Source organism: Meriones unguiculatus, chromosome 6, assembly GCF_030254825.1.
Source record: "Meriones unguiculatus strain TT.TT164.6M chromosome 6, Bangor_MerUng_6.1, whole genome shotgun sequence".
Lineage (NCBI taxonomy): Eukaryota > Metazoa > Chordata > Mammalia > Rodentia > Muridae > Meriones > Meriones unguiculatus.
In genome coordinates, this window is record NC_083354.1 from 89,314,680 (window position 1) to 89,336,259 (window position 21,580).

General features: G+C 41.7%; 2 protein-coding genes across 3 annotated transcripts in view; both read right to left on the bottom strand.

The window, feature by feature from the left end:
• Itga1 (integrin subunit alpha 1) overlaps positions 1-21,580 on the bottom strand; it is a 154,603-nt gene that overhangs the window by 128,127 nt on the left and 4,896 nt on the right. The gene's annotated exons all lie outside the window — the stretch shown is intronic.
• Positions 12,569-14,412, bottom strand: Pelo (pelota mRNA surveillance and ribosome rescue factor). Its single transcript, XM_021662389.2, has 2 exons — positions 13,405-14,412; positions 12,569-13,144 (listed from the first exon to the last, which is right to left on the bottom strand). Exons 1-2 carry the CDS (start codon positions 14,128-14,130, stop codon positions 12,713-12,715), a joined length of 1,158 nt encoding a protein of 385 aa, XP_021518064.1. The 5' UTR covers positions 14,131-14,412; the 3' UTR covers positions 12,569-12,712.

The following is a 21,580-nucleotide window of genomic DNA, read 5'->3' on the forward strand; positions in this document are numbered from 1 at the left end:
AGGTAGAAGAAAAACATTTGCCACAGACTTTGTATTGTTAAGGTGGGATCACTTCTAATGATTTCACATTTACTTATTGGTTTGTTTATTTGTTTGTTGTGTGTATGTGTGTACATAAATGCTCACCACAGCTAAGAGCACAGCTTTTGGGAGTCAGTTATTTCCTTCAAGCATGTGTGTTCCAGGCTTGGTGGCAAACAGTTACTTTACTCTCAGAGCCATGCTATTTAGGATGGTAAATATTTCAGTAAGAACTTCTTCTTTTGAGATAAATGTCTGTGTACTACCCTAATTAACATTCGATATCCAAAAGGAAATATGACCATGTTCGCTGGCTGATTCTTCTCCAAATTGTACTTAAATTTAGATAGCTGGATTGGAAGACAATATTTAGGTTCAGTACATGTTTTGTGTTTGGGGTTGGAAGGTTTAAAACTACCTTCCCCTTCTCTGGCTTCCATTTCCTTCAGGCCCCAAATATAGAAGCAGAGCCAAGACATGCAAGTGGCCTGGGCTGACCCCCAGGACCAGCTGAGACTGTGGAGCAAGGCATTTCCTGAGCTGCCTGCACTTCCTTCCTGATGCTTCAGACTAATGTCAAATTCCTTGCCCTGATGTCCTCATGCTGAAAACCTAAGAGAGCAACTAACTCTGAGTATTTAAATGAGCCACCATTTAAAATGTACCTGGAGGACCAGGTATCGATAGTTGGTGGATCAGGCACTCATCCTAACATGGGCATCCTATGATCAGACGAGTCAAACTTAATGTAAGCATTCAGGAAAAATAATCATATAAAAGGAAAAGCAATTTGATATTGACAATTCGATTCATTTACATGGTGGAATAGTCTCGATTTTCTAGGCAGGTATGAAACCTTCATTCAGACCTCAGCTCCTAACTCCACACCACTACCGCTTCTCTGGCAGATGGCTGAGATGCATCTGAACATGCTTGTCTGGCTGTAGAGTTCTGACACCAGTAAGATGTACGATGAATGCCCCCAACACAGGAACATGCCTGACTTTAGCAAGGCACTTAGTAAATGGTAGGTCTCTAAGTTTTACTGTATTAAAGTGATAAGTGACTGTTTGGGGGGTATATGATCTCTGGGAGGCCAGTATGCTGTTTGCAAGTATGAGAGTTTACTCTCCGAAGCTCTGGTTTTCAGAGGATAGGTGATGGGTAGCTGAAGGTGGTGATTTCCACAGGGATAATCTCAGTAGCAGAGTTCTGACTGTTTTCTTTCCTTCTTTCCTATTGCAGCTTCTTCTTCCAAATATTCCTTTAATACTTACATTAACAGAGTAATGTAACGGGACTAAGAAATGGGAAAAGAATTGTGGTTTGTTTCTGACTTATCTGTGACTGAAATATGCAAGCAAAATTGTTGAGCAGTAGCAGAACAATGGTCAAATAATATTGTTTGTAAAAAGAGAAAGATAAATACCATCTAAAATAAGAATTAACATTGATATTACTTGACTGAGTTTAATAATGGTTTGAGGCTGATAAAAACCCGCCTCTATACCATGGTGGTGCACAGGATTCTGTGATTCACTTCTGTGGTTCCTGGGGGGTCACAACCCCCTCTTAGAAGGTGACTGGAACTCTCTCTGAACCCTCAGTGGTATCTAATGGGCTACTATTACCAACAAGAAAGCTAATTCGCACTGTAGCCACACAGACTATGTCAAAGCCAACTGTTCTGCTAGGGGTGACACTGCCCAGGTTTGACTTAGACACAGACAAGAAGTAGTTGCAGCGCTTCCAAAATGTGTTGATACCTGTGTTCCTTTCTCCAAACATTCTGCTTTATTTGAGGGTAAGGTTTAGGCATCAGTGTGGCTGAAAAACTCTGTAGGTAACTGGTGCTGTCCTCCTTGAGACATCACTGGCCAACTGCAAAGAGCACTGCTATCAAAACAAAGACTTGTGGTTCCCCATTGCCTGTTTCTTTGGGAGAGCATGCAGAGATGGTAGGGAAAAAAAGAAATAACAAGGAGAGCAGTGGCAGGGCCCTGGAACTTGGCAAGCCATTGGAATGTGGCAAACTATTAAAGAGAAAAATAGCAGTAAACCTCAAGATCTTAGTGTGCCTATTGACAACTGGTTTAAACAACTTTCCTCATAATATTCAAGTTCAAAACGCCCCCCCCCCAACAACTTTGGAGATATGGGAGTGTTTGGCAAAACATTCCAAGTCAGTGACCCCCAGCCTTGGAATTTGTTCTGAATGGGCTGCCCTTTTGCAGCCAGCCAAACCCAGGGTTTGGCAGCTTTTGAAATACGGCACAAAAGATTGCTTTTTTAAGCCCAAGTCAGTAAAATCGTATTTTACAAGGCTTTTAAAAACAACCAGTAATTATCGTTACCGCCCCAAGCATGGTCAGTTACAAAATGATGAAACCGAGGGCCCCCTCTTCTGTATGCATACCCTCATGGAGGTAGCTTTCTTTATTCATAATGATGGGCACCAGTCACAGAAGAGTGGCCTCACACCAGCCCACCGGGCAGAACTTAAAATAGCGATGGTGCTGCCTGAACTGAGGTCATGGCAGCTAAGTATTCCAACATTTGTTTCTTCGTCTAAGTCTATAGTCAACCTTGAGGTGGCCCAGGGCACCACCCCTTCTGTCACAGGCTGATCCAATGGTCTACCTCACTCCCAGGCTGTTCTGCTATTAAACCAGTGGCAAAACTCTGACTCACTTCTTTCTGCCAACCCACAATCCAAATCTTCCTGTAGTCTTTTTCATCATTAGCCTGGCTGGTATATATGAACTTCTCCCTGTTCTGTGACTCTTGTACCCTGAAATCCGAATCATCCCTGGAGGAGAGCCACCAACCAGCAGGAGGTCACCACAGCTGCCATCTTGCCATTCCCTATTATTTATTTTATGTGTGTGTGCGCACACCCCTCCTCCACACACACACACATCTACATGCAAGTATCCCCAGACACCGGAAGAGGGAATCAGGTCCCCTGAGCCTACAGTTGTAGGCGGTTGTGAGCTGCCTGATGTGGGTGCTGGGAACCTAACTTTAGTCCTCTGAAAGAGGATCAGGTTTCTTAACCACTGACCCATCTCTCCAACCCCCATCCTCTTATCTAGTCTGTAGCTGAAGAGAGAAAAGCAAGCCACAGACAAAGGAATGGTTTCCTAAAATCATAACCTAAATGCTGGACCTTGACACCTTCTGACCTTATATCCACAGGTTGGTTCTCAAACATGCTCTGAGCATGGCATGGATGATAGTCTCGATTCAGGTGGGCTGATCACAAATGCGATGCTGTTGAAGATGCTAATACCTATCTTTGGAAACTAAAGCAAATAGTCTCTGTAAATTTTCGTGGGCACCATCCTGTCTAGAGTCCCCGTCATAACCATAGACTTTCCCTTATAGTTTCTAATTCACCCTAAAAGCAAATGTGAAGTTGATGATGAAATGCAAATTAAGTGCTTTAAACTCACAAGCATTATAAGAAGTCCCTTTTCTGCTCATTCACTCCCACTATATTTTCTGTGACATAGGACATACATAATGGTAAAAACTGTGCTGAAATATAGAAAGAATAATACATCTACCAAGCCCTAAGCTGAAGGAAAGGAGTTAGGCTGGAAGGGAACCATGCAAATTGTATTCACTTTTGTGAAATTAGCTACCAACTTTTGATGAGGCAACTAGCTTTCTTCCTCTTTCTCTTCCTTTTCTTTCTCCTCCTTTGTTTTGAGATAGGACCTCTTTATAGTTCTGGCTGCCCTGAAACCCAATGTGTATACCAGGCTGACTTCAAACTCAGACATGCCCTAGCCTCCCCCTCCTAAGCACTCCAATTAAAGGTGTGTACCATTATGTTGGCTTCAGCTAGTTAATTTTTGTCTTGATTCCGCAGTTCTCCTCCTTTTCACTATGGGCAGGGAATAAATACGTTAGAGTAACAAGTGCTGGAGAACTGTTTATATGACCCATCCCTTCTGAGAGAATTCACCTCCTGCAGAAAATTTCCTTTTTTTCTATCACATGCCATACTGAACATTTAAGGAAATATGTGATGGAAGCAGACTTTTGTAAATGGTGTTTTACTGAATTTTGTAATCAGGGGCCAAGTAATAAGTGAGAGATAAAAAAAAAAAAAAAAAAAAAGGCCCCAGTGGGTCTTCCTATTGTCCATCCTGAGATCATTCTCCAGGTGTGTAAAGGCTGTCTGTCTTTTCTTGCTTCCTGACTGTCCACCCTCAGTTTGTTTTCAGAGACCCCCAGGGCGACTGCTCGGTCCAGTTCTATTATTTTCTTTTTTATAAGAGTAGACGTCAAGAACAGAGTGTCTTAGACTTGGCAGTCATCATGGCGTCTTTGCTATGCTGACTGTTGAGAAATAAGCCAAACTCACTGGCCTAGTGTTTTTCTGTGAGTCCCAAAAGGGTAATAGAGATGATAACAAAACCATGGATGTCACAAAAGCTTCCAGCATCACCCAACGTCCTCTCAGTAAAAGGCCCTGGTTTTAACTTCTCACCTGACTTTAACAATTTCCCTTATCTCTAAGGGCAGGCATTTGGTGTGATACTCATTTTTCCATGTCTCCTTGTCTCAGTTTGTCAATTACACTGTAGAAATTTAACAACCAGAGAAAGTAAAGACTACATGGATGACAACTTAAACCACCGAAGAAACCTCAAGGGGCTTTAAAAAGAGAATGCCCTCAATTCCCTTTTGCCTCATCTCTAGAAAGCAATGCTTGATGTTTTACGGGCTGCAGGAACTTTGTAGTTTCAGGTCTGGCATCAGGTCCTCAAGAAGCCCCTCTCTCTGAGTTCCCATATTCCTGACCATTTTGTTCCATTTTGCTCTGAAAGGGACAGTGTGCTCTCTCTTCACTTTGGACCCTTGGGGGCTAACAGTTTACTGACACACAGTAGGCATCTGGCTAGTCGCTTAGAAAAAAAGGCAGGCAGGGTGTGGAACTGGAAGGGAGAACATGTTTTTGAGTGTCCGGTGATAATGCCCATGGAGAAATTATCCATCCTCCCATAAGGTGAAGAATAATTGGCAAATAGGAGGATTTGAGGCACATTAAAATCCTGAATTGTGTCTTGTTTCCTTACCCCATCCAGTAAACTTCCAAAACATGCTGGTGATAAGAAAATATTTTTGAAGCTGGAATGGGATTAATTGAACAGGAATGTGGGCCCTCTCTTGTTTGTATGACCTTGACTACTGGTCCTCAGATTATACCTGCTCTAGAGAGTCCCTTCCAGATTTAACCTATTGTGATGCTAAAAGGCTGAGCGCATTCTACTAACCTCTACTTTAATCTTTCTCTCCTTGACCTCATTAAAAACACTATTACACATACTTGCAGAGGAAAAATAAGCTATAAATTATGGTGGCAAGATCAAATGAGCTGAGGCACAAGGTTAGAATGTTTTCTAACCACAGAGCAGTCTTTTAAAATGGTGTCAGGCAGAAAGTTCTGGTCAGTGTTTACACGAAGGCCTGATGAAAAATTCCAGACATAAAACTTCTGCAGCCGAGACTTGAACTCAGAAGAACCTTCCAACTCCTGAACACATTTCACAACTAAAAGTCTACTGCATTTTTTCCTTAAGGACAATCCAGCTTCCAATATGCATTTGAGTTTTCTTGTTGAGACTATGTGGTATTGATAAAAATAAAAATAAACATTAGCTCTCTGAGACTGTCCTTCTAAACAAGAGAAGTAGTTAGGGATTTCTTAACCAGCATCATTTAATAATTTTAGCTAGAGGAATTGGGCGGGGAGAGTGTAGCTCAGCAATATAATACTTGCCTAGCAAGAAGGCCCTGGGTTTACTCCCTGGCACTGCAATCACCATCATTTTGCACACAAACAATTTTGAAAGACATTATATTTCTTTGACTTCTTTAACAGAATATGCTAATGTAGGATAGACTTTTCCTCACTGTGAACACTAGCAGCTATTCCACAGTGGTATCTGCAGGCCCCAAGGAAAGACCAATCCTATGCATTTCTCTTTTGATGGTGCCTTGGGATTCACATGGACTGTAGTGGTCACTTCTAAGAGCTATTATTTCTTCCCTGTAAGCCTGGCCATCTGTGGTTACTGTTTTCCAGTATCTAATTTGTTTATACAGGCGTCACAAATGCAGCTACAACGATGCTTAGTAAATAAATATGTGTTGGAGCAATCATATTTTATGATTGCAGGTTTAGTGGCTGGAGAGATAGCTCAGTAGGTGGAATGATTGCTTTTACAGCAGGACCTGAGTTTGGCTCACAGATTCCAAGTCATAAAAGCTAGTCTCCAAGTAGATTTCCTAGTAAGGAGAGCAGGGGCTCTCTGACATGGACTCATGATTGGATCTTTGATCACCTACCCCTGGGAGGTGCAGCCTTGCCAGGCCACAGAGGAAGATGATGCAGCCAGTCCGGATGAGACCTGATACACTAGGGTCATATAGAAGGGGAGGAGGTTGTTATGAATAAAGCTGTTAAGAACATGGTTGAGCAAATGTCCTTGTTGTATGCTTGAGCATCTTTTGGATATATGTCTAGGAGTGGTATAGCTGGATCTTGAGGAAGCACTATTCCTAATTGTCTGAGAAAGAGCCAGATTGATTTCCAAAGTGGTTGTACAATTTTACATTCCCACCAGCAATGGAGGAGGGTTCCCCTTTCTCCACATCCTCTCCATCATGTGTTGTCACTTGAGTTTTTGATCTTAGCTATTCTGATGGGTGTAAGATGAAATCTCAGGGTCATTTTGATTAGCATTTTCCTGATGACTAAGGACACTGAACATTTCTTTAAGTGTTTCTCTGCCATTCGATATTCCTCCATTGAGAATTCTTTGTTTAGTTCTGTACCCCATTTTTTAATTGGATTACTTGATTTGTTGCTGTTTAACTTCTTCATAATAGCCAGAATCTGGAAACAACCTAGATGTCTCTCAATTGAGGAATGGACACAGAAATCGTGGTACATTTACACAGTGGAATACTACTCAGCAATTAAAAACAAAGAAATCATGAAATTTGCAAGCAAATGGTGGGATCTAGAAAAGATCATCCTGAATGAGGTATCCCAGAACCAGAAAGACACACATGGTATATATTCACTTATAAGTAGATATTAGACATATAATACAGGATAATCATACTAAAATCTGCACACCTACAGAAGCTAAGCAAGAAAGAGGACCCTGGGTAAGATGATCAATCCTCATTCAGAAAGGCAAACAAGATAGACATCAGAAGAGGGTGAAAACAAGGAACAAGACAGGAGCCTACCACAGGGGAGGGGACAGGTGGAGAAGAAGGAGGGAGGGTTGGACTGAGAAGAAAGGGAGGGGCTGTAGCAAGGATACAAAGTGAATAAATCATAATAAATAATAATAATACTAATAAAACAAGCTTAGTGTGATGATAGCTTGTATCTGTGCACTGAAGAGGTGGAGACAGATAAATTCCTGGGATTCCTTGGCGAGCCAAGCCTTGTCTCTTGACAAGTTCCAGGTCAAAAGAGAGCTTTTTTAAGAAAATGATGGTGCCTAAGAAACTACACCAAAGGTTGTTGCCTGGCCCTCCCAGGCACAGTGCTTACAAGTACACCTGCACATACACACAGGTATACAGGGATGGCAGCTTTAAAAACTGAAACAGGCATGCTAATACCGAGGATGAAATTCATAACTCGCTGTTACACTAGAGGGGATTGCTTCCATGTACCTTTGCTTTACACTTTCCAATGCTCAGTTATGTTTTAGCCATAAAATCATAGAATTAAGCTACTGATTTTTTTCAGTCAATTAAACTGGAAAATAAAAATGGAGAATGATTAAACACACTTAAGCTCATTATTTCATACAGTTATCGACTTAGTTTTGGTCTAGGCACAGACATGACCAATACCAAATATACAACTGGGAAACAGAAATGTCATTCTTGCATATTTTAATGGAGTAGCTAGGTAGGGTACTTTATTATATTCACTAGGCCAGTTTAGTTATTTTCTTTTAATTTAATTTGTCTCATATGAAAATGATGACAGAATCTTCTTTTAAAGGTTCTTGGAAGAACTAACGCATATTAAAGCCCTCACTACAGGACCTGGCACTTAAAGAGAGGCACTCCATCCCTGGAATGGGGACAGTGATCCCAATCTGTGCATTTCCAGGCACTGGGCCAGAGCTCATGTTTCTGCTCTGTTTGTTAGCTGCTGGATGTTGCCCTCGACTCAATGCTAGCCCTTCTGAAACCAAGTATGCCATCCAAATCAAGACACACCCTAAGTCCTCTAATTCTTTGATAGTATATAAAACAGGCACTATCATTAAATTAGCATCCTATAAGTAGGGTTTCAATGTAGACAATGGCTAACTAAAGGGCAAGTAGACAACTCACATTTTTTTTTAAATTAAACATTCTAACACAATACCAAAGATAAGATAATTTTATATTTACATGCTTAGGAATGATAGTACAGTTATATTCTTTGCTTAATAACTAAATCTCTGTTTCTATAAGAGCAGCAAACAGCAATTCTTAACATACAGGTCTTGAACCTTGGTGGTGTCTCAGCTAGGGTTCACTCAAGCTGTCATGGCGAGACGGCATTTTCAGTATTAAGGAAAATGGATTTTGACAGGAAATCAGAGCCAGAATTTCTAAGTACTCATGAAATGGTTATACCTGTCATCCCCACTACACAGCCATGACAAGTGACAGTCTCAACACTGATTATGTAACAAATGTACAATCAATTCACAAAAATGCTGAAGATATAAACTTTGCAGCATCAGCTCTTCAGCACAGACTTAATCCCACATATCAAATTAAGCACAACTCCGTCATACATTGGTAAATTTGCTTTCACGTTTAAATTCTATTTACACAAAAAAAATTGTTTAAAATGAAGTTATTAGTAAATGTTTGACTTATATCCTAATTTTCTAATTTATGTATAGAAAGCATAACTAGGAAGCAGCTGGAGAATCTGTTTCAGAGCACATAGACCAAATCGCAGAACAAGAACTAAAGAGCTGGCTCTATTCCAAGTAAACTATTTCACTGAGGATTTTATTTTTTAACTTAATCTGAAATACAGATTACTTTTAAGACAAGCTCTTGCTTTGTTGCCGAGGTTGGCCTAGGAGTCAATGTTCTCCTGCCTCGGCCTCCTGAGTGCTAGGTTATAGACAGAAATGTACCAGCCTGCATTGGTGGTTCTTATTAGTCATATTTTTTTTTTTAGCTCTTCATGTTAGGTGTTCTCCATTGCTGGGGAACTCATTTCGTGACAAATATGTCAACAAAACTGTAGCCTATTTAAATAAAATGTCAAAACAAGCATTTTCTATTCCTATGATAGACATAAAACCCAAAAGGAAAAAAAAACAACAACAACAAAAAAACTGTCTTACAGCTCTAAGACAGGTGGAAAAGTGAAGACTGCGAGAGAACTCTAAGTGCCTGAGAGCCTCAAGCAGCAAACACTCTGTTGGCCTCCTGCATATAAATAGAGCAGTGGTTCTCAACCCTCCTAACGCTGCGACCCTTTAACACAATTCTTCATGCTGTGATGACCCCCAACCATGCAATTATTTTCACTGCTACTTCAAAACTGCAATATTGCCACTGTCACGAATCATAATGTAAATATCTGACACGCTGGATATCTGATATGTTAACCCTGTGAAAGGGTCCTTCAACTCCCAAAGGTGTCGTGACCCACAAGTTGACAACTGCTGGCTTACAGCTTGCTAACGATGCTTGCTTGCAGCAAAGAATAATGAAAACTTATAGTGAATTAAATCAGAACACCCTGACACATTTCTTTTTTTAAGTTATGGTTTTCCAAGGCTGATGTGGGAAGATCTCACTGAAAAGCCCAGACCCCAACACAATAGTCTCCAATTCCAGGTGTCCCAGGCACTTTGAACTGAAGTAAACTATTTCTGTTTCCAAGTCAGCTTCTTTTACTTCCAACTTAAATTGTTGCTTCATCCTAAGTGAAAAAAACCCTGAAATTTGTTTTTAGATTCTACCTCAATAACTCTGAACAATCTGCAGCCAAAGCCTTGTCAATCTTCTTTTAACATCACATTTTCTAATAGTGTCCTTTCATTCTGTAGGGTATGACCGTAGGGCATACTGCATTCTTACTGCTTTGATTCCTCTCGATTTCTTCCAATATCCACCCTTTTAAGCTTTCTTCCTGTTTACATTCTTGTCTCTTCCTGTCCAGCCCAGATGTGGCCGAACAGTGATTTATGAAGCAGTTCATCTCCATCCATCTGCTTGTTTCCCATTATGGTAAATCCCAAGTCCTTCCTGCGACACGTCCGCACTGAGCAACCATCTAAGGTTAAGATGTTGCTGTTCTTCCTAATGAACAGCAGATGAACTAACTGACTTTGTAAGACTTAAGGCTCACTCTGCTCTTTAGAAGAGACAACAATCATGACTGGAGTTTTAAAGGCGATTTGCTTTTACCAATACTTTTGTGGTTGTTCTTATGATACAGTATGAATTGTTCTTTGGATAGCAATGTAATATGTGACTTTAATATATATATAAACTCATATATATATATATGTTTAGAAGGGCACAATGTTGCAAGTCTGTAATCCCAGCACTCAGGGAGGAAGAGGAAGGCAGATCTCTGTGAGTTTGAGGCCAGCCTGCTCTACAAAGTAAGTCCAGGACAGCTAAGGCTACACAGAGAAAGCCTGTCTTGAAGCCACCACCACCCAAGATAAAAGTTAAAAGATTTCCTACATACTTTATATACATAAAAACTGGCATTTACTTAGCAGTCCTATAGCCACATCGGTATAGCTGGCTGACCCTAAATGTTGACACCTAGGCTAATGTCCTAACTCCACTTGGAAAGGCTATCGCCCACACTTGTGGCAAACTTCACTCCACATGGCCATCACCTGAAGACGCTGGAACAAGAAGATTCTGGCTCAGAGCAGAGCACTGGATTCAAGGTTCCACCAACACTGCGCAGGGTCTGCACTCCCATCAGCTCACTTGCAGATAGCAAGTTCTGAATCAAATCCTCAGCCCTCATGTCAGCTGCAACCTGCCTCAGTAATTTATCTTGACAGGAACTCTTTAAGGAGCCCCCAGTTCTCCTGGATCTCACTGAGATCCACCTGCCTCTGCTACCCAATCGCTGAGATGAAAGGCTCAGGCTACCACGCCCAGCTTATCCCAGTAACTGATAGAAACTACCAGTAAAGCTATTTAACTGGTCTGGCCTTCAGCCTAGTCACTAAGAGTAACCAATGAGAAACTATGATGGTTCGACTGGGAACCCTTGCTTTAAAATGTACTCTCCAGTTCAGCAGTCTTCATTGTAGTACTATAGATATTGCAGCCGTAATGTACGTCCTGAGATTAAGATTCACTACTAACCAGGTCCGGAATTTAAGACTGTGATGGCTTCCTCCCTGTATTCCTATCAAGTTATTTAATAAAATACTTTTACTATTACTTTAAAGCTAAACATTAAAGTGACAAGACAACATGGGTTATTTTTAGGAGGTAGAGAATGAGACATCAGGAAGGCACCAGTTCCTAGCATCATAGGAAAAATCTAAACAAGTTAAGCTTATCAAAAATAACTCCAAATGTGTTATAGCACAAGGAAGCCAGAAGACTAACAAAGTTAAAGCTTACATGATGTAGGCATCACTGACCCAGACTTCAGACAGAACCCCTTATCCTGTGCTAACCTGAGTTTTGTAAAAGATCAAGTTGTAATTTGGTATTTGTAATTTGGTATTTCCTGTCTCTCTCTCAGAAATGCTCATTCCCATTATGTAGTAAAAATATTCTGAATGGCAACTTCCATGATCATCTGAGCTACTCAACATCTTGAATATGCTTTCTTCACACATAACAGAGTCCAGTAAAGATGGGACAGCACAGGCTAACAGCACAGGCGCCCTGTGGATGTGTTAACAACTACGAGACACGGTAAATAAAACAGCAACCCAAAGAACACGGGGGCATTTCAGTGTAAGGAAATGTCCAGATTTGCCACTCATCAGCCACAGCAAGGGAGTCACATATCTTCATCTCATTTTTAAAGGCCTGAGATTAGGGTGAGAATCTGTAGCAGATCAAGCCTCTACTGTCTGAAAATAACTTCTCTACAGAAAACATAATTAGAGCAACAAAAGAGCAACAGGAGTAGTTTTTAAATGACTAGCTTAACAAATCTCCAAAAGAAAACATTTTAGATTGGCTTTGTTTACTGTTTGACTACCACTTCAAGTAGTGGATGTAGTCAAATCTTGAAAAAAAAAAAAAAGCTAGAAAGAGATGAGAAAATGCATCATTATATGAAATGAAAAACACCATGAAGAATGAAAACAAACTTCATGGGAGTTGAAAGCTTTTAAGAAGGAAAACCAATTAAAACAGGTGTGTGGGTTTCATGATCAAACCCCCCCCCCCAAAAAAAAATAGACTTCCTTAGATAGACAAATTGATGTTTCCAGGTATTTAGAAAACAATAACCCTAATTTGAAAACATAATGCTTGGACATTCTTTTCTTTTTGTTTATTTAATTTGAATACAAGTCCTGCCAATCAAACCAAAAAAACACCTAGTGTGACCAAACACACAAGAAACCCCAGCACGATTAGCAAGTGCAGCACCTGCCAAGGAGGAAACTATTAAATGTCAGTCTTAATCCTCTTCTGAACTTGAATCATCCTCTTGGTCAGAAAGCTCTGGCACAGGGAAGCGGAGAATGGCAGCTACTCCCGTCAGCTGGCCAAGCTGCTCCCCGGACACATGGAGACTAGAGAATATCCGAACCGTCCCTGCGTTCTCCTTCACGCTGTCCACCAGCCTGACGTACCGGCTGCGGGTGGCCACGTCCTGATGCCTGAAGAGCTCGTCACTGATGAGCAAGGTGTCGATCGCCAAAGCTTCGTTGGCCCTCTCCACCTGCTTGAGTCCATAGAAAGCTCGGTCAGGTTCGTGCTGTAACATTTTATAGAAGTCATCCAAGGCCTTGACTTCCCCAGCAGCTTTCGTGTCTGAAAGGCGGCTAGCTACAGTAGGGTCACACAGGGCCTCTTTCAGCGAGTACTTGTGTCCAGAGGAGGCGTGTACCTGGAATCACAATTATAAAAGACAAAGAATCTCTGAAAGTATCTGTTAATCAGCGCACAAGGACATAAGACAAAAGCAATGCATAAGTAAGGCCTTCAGCAAAAGTTACCTTAGGGAAGTGCTAGATACTAGTAGATTCTCTCTACTGTTTTATTTATATTCCCAGCTAAGCCTTCTGCTCCTCCCCGTTCTAAAACATCAGGAACCGTTCCTAGTAATCCCTCTGCCCACTCTTTACTCTCTCTGGGGAAGGGCTTTACCTGAAGGAATTTGGACCGGTTTTCCAGGAGCAGTTTGTTGTCAGTCTTCACGGCTTGCTGAAACATGTAGTTGCAGAACTGCTCTCGCACAAATCCTGGGCTGGCCACCAGAACGCACTTGACAACGTCAAAGTTTATGTGGCGCTGGATGGCCTGAACCACCTGTTCATAGAACCTCTCCAGGGCCCGGTCATGCTGGGAGCAGTTGCCTTTCCGTTTCCTGGGGATGTTCACCTCCACCTTGGCCCGGGTGAGGGTCATGCTGGGCGTGACTAAGCATACGTGAGCGAGGCCCTCCTGCATGACCACAGCTGCCACATCAGCGCTCCAGGCTGGGTCACAAGCCTGCTCGATGCGCTCCAGAACCACACTGTCCCACTGTTTCTTGGCCAGGGTGAACTGGCGGTTGGGCTCCAGTTCGATGGTGTGGTAAGCCCCCATCTTGACATACTCATTCTCTTGGATGTTGGTCCCCTTCACCCGCAGCTGGCAGGCCTGGGAGTCAAAGTCGATGGCCTCCACGCAAAGGGTGAGTGTGGTGCGGACACGGTTACTCCCCACGCTGCCCGTGGAGGACTCGGTCTGGACCTTGCGGATGGTGGAGGCACGCAGGCTGTCGCCCACCTGCACGAGGTTGTAGGTGTGCCACATGTCCTCGGGCTCCTCGGGGACAAGGGTGACCTGGCCCGCATTGTCCTTCTCGATGTCTTTTCTCACGAGCTTCATAACCCTCGGCAGGGGCGCGCTTCAGAACTGGAGGCGCTGAGAGGGGCTCCCCGGGAGAAGGGGGTGGATCTAGGCCGGGAAGGGGAGCAGGAAGGAAACACTACCTCCGATTTCCTGCAGCCCTGGGCAGTGCTCTCCCCCACGCTTTTCTCAGTGTCGGCGCGCTGACCCACGCGGCGCGGCGGACCCCACGCCGAGCACAGAGGACCCGGTACTTCCAGACGCCGGGCCCGCGCGAGTGGCTGACGCTGAGATCACGCATGCGCAGCCCGCTCCCCGGCGCAGGTCAGTCGGACCAAGCGGAGAGGCGGGGCCTCCTCTTGCGCGTTCACGCAGGCGCAGTGAGAGGAGAGGCGCGCCCTGGATAAACGTCCAGGGAGGCGCAGAGCCGCTCCGGCCGCGGCTTTTACAGTAAAGCTGAGTTTGCTTGGACTTGCTGAGTTTTCCCACACATCCCTGCGTGCGAGGAATGGCGGAATATGTGAGTGCAAACATATATCTAAATGTACTTAAAACTGAGTTGGTCGTTTTGCACCCCCTTCCTCGGTGGGAAGCCAGCTTCAAAACTTATGTAAAAGTGAAAAAGCGCCCTCAAAAGTGCAGACCTGGCCCCCGGAAGTCCAGACTCCTCCTGGGCTTGCTCATTTCCATACCAGCACCCAGCGGTGCCAAGCTTGTTGGCGCTGGGGATAGCCAGAAGCAGTTTCTAAGAACTTGCCACGTTCGGCCCGTGTTCAGCAACACGCCCAGCTGTTTTCTGCGTCTAGTTACCCTTGTGTGCACGATCCAGTTAACCCAGATGTTAAAGGACAGAGCCCGGGGACTGCAGGAACTATGTGTGGAATGCACCCCTGCCGGACCTCTGTGTGGCTTGACCTGATGTCCTGGGAATCCCAAAATCCAAAGTTGGCAGCTGTCCTCCGCGCAGCAGTCTCCGAGGCTTTTAGTGTGGGAGCTGGGAGGCAATAGATTAGCGCTGGATCTTGCCTGCCAAGGACCGGCCAAAAGCTGAGGAATATGGGAAGTAAAGAAAAACTGATCTACTAATTACGACCGCCCCTAAAGAAGAGCCGTAGAATCGGTTGTAAAGGAAAACAAAAACTAAAACCTTGCTTTCCCCCTTTTTCTTTTCTTTTCTTTTTTTTTTTTCCGCAGTGGCTATAGAAATAATGGGGATGCCGTTTTGTTTTTTTGTTTTTTTTTTTCCTTAAGACTGAAGGCAATGGGGAGCGGAGAAGCCCTGAGCACCGAACACATACTCTCACTGCGTTTTGTGTAAGGATCTTAAAGCAGAACTCTCTAGCCTTAATTGAAGAGAAGAGGTTAATGGGTCGATTAATCATGTTCACTGATGTCAGCTATCTTTCTCAAAGGTTTCGGGGTGGTGGCTGTGGAGCGGTTTCCAAGACCCCAGTATATGTTAGGACCTTTACTTGCTTTGTATCATCTTTCCTCCCTCTCCCACTTTAATTCTTATTTTTCCCTTCCCAGTCATCCTGTCACACAGAGTCCCTAGCTCACTTTGCTTTCTTCCTCCAAAGCCTTTCACAAAACATGGCACAGGTCTCGCCAGGGGAAGAAAGTGGCTTCATAGGCTCTTAATGAATGAAAGGGTTTTCACTGAAGTGCTATCACATTTGAAAAATTTCTCAAGCACTTTCCTACTCTTTCTTACTAGGGAAATGTTACCCTAATTTGTAGAAGAATAAAAATGAAAATATGAAGAAGTTAACAAATGTGTTCAAGATCATGTAACTGGCATTCAGTCTCGGGTCTGATTAGACATACACTCTCTCACACCACAAACAATATGTCTTATACACGTAATCATCTCTGCAGATGCAAGTTGTGTGCTGTTATCTCCTGCTGCTTCGTTTAACCGACAGCTTTGCCAGTTCACTATCCACAGTTTGGAAATCAACCTAGAAGGTTTGAAATGCATTGACCGACCCCTTGCATTTGTTACATCTTCAAATCCTCACCTTTTTTTTTTTTTTTTTTTTGGCACAGGTTTGTTTCTACCAAGCCTAGGTAATCATTATTAAAGAAAAATTACTTTAAAAAAACATGTATTCACTTATTTCTTCATTTGATATGTAGAAAACCCATAGTGACTGTTTCATATTTCATGACCTTCTTAAATTTCAAGGCAAACATCTTTGGACTGATTTTTGATGGCATTTGACTGGATTTATAGCAGAGGATGACCTTGAACTTCTGATTCTCCTGCTTTCACCCCTTGAATATTGAGATGAGAGGCATGTACCACTACACCCCAAGGCTTTTAAGAGGCCCAAACCTGGGCCTTTGAACACACTCTGCCTACTGAGATACCTCTCCTGCCCTAGACCAATTTTTAAAATATCAGTGTCCTCAGTGGTTGAATGAACTACAACATTTCTTAAAGAGTTAGTTTGGTCTGAAATACCTACGTCAGCTAGAAGCTTTTTATATTTTTGTTAACTTGAGCTTAGTGTTGAGTGATCCAGTATTCATCCTCCCCATATTTTATGTTACTTTTAGTATATTTCTAAACCAATAATGACACTTTTATATTATTTGGGGATTGTAGTTTCTAATTTAAACCCCAAGTCCTTCCATTCATTCCAAATTACACTATATATTTTTATATGTTTCACTCTCATTTTGGGGCACTTTTTATTTCACCAGAATAAACTTTGTCCTGAATACATCCTAGGAATCTATACTGTACCTCAGCTCAATCCTGTTATCAGTACTTAACAGTTCACCTGGCCTCTTGTGCTATCTGGAAGGGCCAGCTGAAATGTCTCAGCCTAAAGCCACACCTTGTGTCAATTTGAATGCATTATCTGCCTTTTGAACTCCGGATGTTTTCTTCTTTATGTCCTGCCATGGTCTCTGCAAAGTCCTATAGTATCCTATGTGTTTATAAGCTAGTCAGGGGTAAAGTGCGGCAGCCATATTAACTCTACAGATGCTTCTTAGCACTCTGACATTGGTAGCGACTATAGTTCATTTCACTTAATAATGACCATTAAAACCTACCATCGTTTTGTTTGTATTCTTTTCCCAAATAATAAAAACCTTAAGGAAAAAAAAGACCGTGATTTAGTTCTGCTGCATAAAATTATCATTTGTACTTACTGGCTTTTGGAAATCTGAACCTTCACATAAATATCTCTAATTTTATCACACTCACATTAATCTTTCCAGAAGAAGAAAAATGCCAGTGCTGTTGCCTTCAAACAATTTGAGTCTGTTGTTTTTGGGACACTGTGAGTGGAGAATTGGGCCAGAAGTCAAGAGAACTGTGGCTCTCACCCTTCATTTGTTTTCACTGTGACTTTTGGCCCACTCAGTCTATTTAAAACTCAATTCCTTATACTTGACAATTGCAGAAATTGAAATCAATCACAAAAATTACAGTTGTAAAAATTATGCTGTGTCAGCTTAAAGAAACCAACCCTCATGATATTTGTTTTCAGTTTTGCACAGTCATTTAAATCTGACTCTTTATAAAGATAATTTTAATGATTTGGGGTTCAGTGCTTGTGCAACAAGAGATAGTATAAATCGGACCCCCGAGAGAGAGAACTGAGTGGGTCTAAAGGTTCCTACCAAACCTGAATTCAATCCCAGATAGAGAGAAATGACTATAGCAAGTTGTCCTCTAACTACCATACCCATTCTATGGCACACTTGAGCCCCACACATACACACACAAAATAAATAGGTGTAAAAAGGATTAAAACAAACAAACAAACAAACAGGAATTGGTAGACTTGAGTGGTCTTTTTGAGCTTGGAGTCTGTCAATTTCAGTCTCTACACACTTCTGGGTTGTTTTTTTCCCCTCTTTATACTACAAATAGATTGTGCCTCTTCTTTCATTGACAGTCTGATGAAATTGCAGCAGGAGTATACTAATGGATAGACCTGTAGAGTTCTGTAAACAAGGCTCTCTGGTAAATCTCTTAAGAATAGCTGGCTTGATTCTAGAAATCAGAATCTCAAAATGTTGGGGTTGATCTGGAGTGCAATATGTTCAAGTGTTGGTTGCTTGCTCCCCAGGATCCTTGTTGTCCTGTGGCCGATTCTCAAGTGTTCTGGATGACATTGTGTGAACCTTGTCTCCCAAATTATCCCTGATTGGATAATAAAAGTTGCTGACAGCCTGTAGTTTGGCAAAGAGAAAAGTGGAAGGTGAGACTTCCTGGGAGAGAGAAAGGAACTCTGGGAAGAAGAGGAAAACCCTTTCACCAGAAGGCATGAGAGTAGTCAGACATGACTACAGGCCTGGAAGGTATAACTAGCCACGTGGCTGGATAGGGCTAGGTTAAATTAGGTGAGCTAGTTGAGAGTGCTCAACTAAGGTCTAAGCTTTGAACTATTAAAGGGTTTTAGTGTTTTTTTTTTTTATATGGACTAAGGGCTACCCTGGGTCTTAGGCCTTTTCATCTGGAGACATAAGCCACTAGTCTTCTCTACCATAAAACTAAGTGCAGGAATTAATTTGAACAGGATCATATTGGAAATAACTGGGTTGTGAGAAAGCAGAAACCTGAAGGAAAGCAGGTTACGTGCAGTTACTTACTGTAGTGTATTTCCTAGCTGTGCAAGAGAATGAAATGTTCACGTACCTTATTGTTTACTGAATTACAATAGTTTTTATTAAAATAATATTCTAGGAATGGTTTTATGATAGCAACAAGGTTTATTGGCTCTTGAAATATGAATATCATATTTGACTATGTTGTGCTTAGCATCCCATCTTTCGGTAGTTGTTTGTTTAAATTTAGGGGGGCTTTGTTCGTGGTTTTGTTTCCCTTTCTGGCAAGACTTACTTTACTGTGAACACAATCTGACTTTGTCATCTTTTCTTAAAGCCTCTCTGGGAATATAGCTCAACATTATTTCTCTGTGTGTCTGTTGTGTCTTTCAGACCACAAGCCCCTGAAGGACTCAGACTACCTTCTTTATTTCCCAACACAAATGATGTACACTAATGTGGCACATATGAAAGAGAGAGTGGCTATTCTCCTCTGATTTATCGTTTTTAACCTGACTATAACTGAGATCTTAAGCACAAGAAACTGCTTTGCGTTTTTTACTATTGCTAAAAACATACAAGACTACACTTAAAGTAAACATCTATAGACCTATTCCAGTTTTAAAGATATCAGGACTTAGACAGGGAAGTAGTGATTTTAAACACATCTTCCTGAGACAGAGCATTACAATATTTTTAAATAATAAATGACAGTTAACGTTTATTATCCATGGTTTGAAAGGTGATCTTTACAACATGTATAAGTGGTGACAGCTCTAATTATGGCTATCTGGGAACAAATATTACTTCTAAAAAGAGAATATGCCAATCTTAGGCTATACAAAGGCCCCTGGGTGACCTCTACAAGCAAAGTTAAGTGTGTCATGGGGAAGGATTTTTAGCTAATTATAGGTGAAAGGTGAAAGCCTTTTTCAGAGAAATTTCTTGTACCCAGTATCTAAATTTCCTTTGACTACAAATGCTAATGTGACAAAATCAACATTTCCCCCGTACCAACCCCACTCCCCACCCTCACACTGCCCCTCTGTATGTTAGTGTGTGCAAGTGCCATACACATGTGAGCATGTCTGTATCAAGGTAGTATAGGAACAGTAAAAATGTAGTGCGGTAAAATGTTTAACAAATCCTTTTGGAACTAAAAGTCTAGTTAGTGAAATAACTGACAAAGTACGTTTAAGTTGTAGTAAGGCAAAGTGAGTGCATAGGAGGTAGAGGCAAGAGGGTTGGGCGCTCAGTCGTCCTCAGCTATGTAGTAAGTTTGAGACTAATATGGTCTACATGAGATCTTGTACACACATAATATAATTTACAATAAGATATGAAAACCATCTCAGTCATTTGACCCAGTGCAATTTTTTTTTAATTAAAAATTAGGGATTGGCACTTATTTCAGCAGCTCTCCAATAACTCACACAGGACTACATGGTTTTATTCCTGGTATTTAAATTATCATGTCTCTTGTATTAACCCAGGTATCTTAGCTGTTTGTAGAAGCCAGGCGCTCGGAGACAGCAGGTTTGGGATATAACAGTGCACACATTTTTATTTCTCTTATAACTGAACTGACAAAAAAATTAAATAAAACATATTTGACTTTTAAAAGTTTCCTTAAGTCACAGAAAAGATCAGATTACAAATAGGCCCTTTATCTACACTCAGCGCTAGCCCTCACAAGCTTGCCAGAAAGTTCACAGTCTGCCACCGCCAGAGCCATTGATTCCCAGCAGTCTGGATGTCCTTTAAATACTCCAATTCACTTTTCTCTACTTCCTCCCAAATGTAGCTGTTCCCAGAAAGCTCTGACTGCCGATGCCAGAGGGACAATCACACCTTATACCTTCAATCGGATATAGTCTTGGCTTAGAAAACAACTGAGAAGAGGGGCAATGCCCATGTCTGTGTGGAGAAGGGATGCTGTGTTAGCCTCTCCGAAATCTTAAGATGGCAGGTTTCAGGTTTATTATTTTTTTTAATTAATTTTTTTTTTTTTTTAGAGAGGGTCTCACTATGTAGCCCTGACTCACCATATAGACTAGCCTGGCCTCGAATTCATAGAAATCGACCTACCTTACCTTTCAAAGTGATGGAATAAAAGGCATGAGTCACCATGTCCACCATAATGTAGTTTGCAAATATACAAGGAAATGTCACAGTGATTGCCCTGTAAATAATTATGTTGTTGATTATAATCTTCAGATGTGTCGGTTTTTTTTTTCACTTTAACATTTCCATAATAGGATGCTGCTAACAACCTAGCAGATTACAAACTGATTGTCTTCAGTGTTCATATTGTCTAGTGCTACATAAAATGGTGCATTTTTCAGTTGGTACGTGAATGAAAAAATAAAAAAGAAGGACTGCTCCTAGGTATGGTGGGAGAGAAAGTACATTGTAGATAAAAGGGAGAGCATAGTTAGACACAGAGAAATCTAGGAGAGTCCAGAGTGAACATGACCCTGATCCAGGACATGTGAGAAGAATGAGGAGGGAAGAAGTGAGAGCCAGGAGATCAAGAGACCAAGTGGCCAGGGTAAGAGTACATAAAAGGACCGAGTAGCCAAAACGACTGGATTATAAAGGAAAGGGGAGTTGGGGAAAGGGCAGCCCAGCCACTAGCCTGGAGAAATTTAGGGTAGGAGTTGGTGGTATGCCTGTCATATCCTGTGACAGGTAGATAACTGAGGGAAGGCTGGGAGAACCTGGTCCACTTTGATATGTTAAGTAGACACCTCAATTAACCATTTGTCCTAGATTTTGAAACCTAAAAGTGGAGTCATCTATTCAATCAGATATAAATATGGTTAAATATGGACAAGAATATACTGAAAAGAACAGGCTTATCTTTTAAGTAGTTAATAAGTATCTGTAGTCCATTATTTCATAATTTATTCAGTAAAAA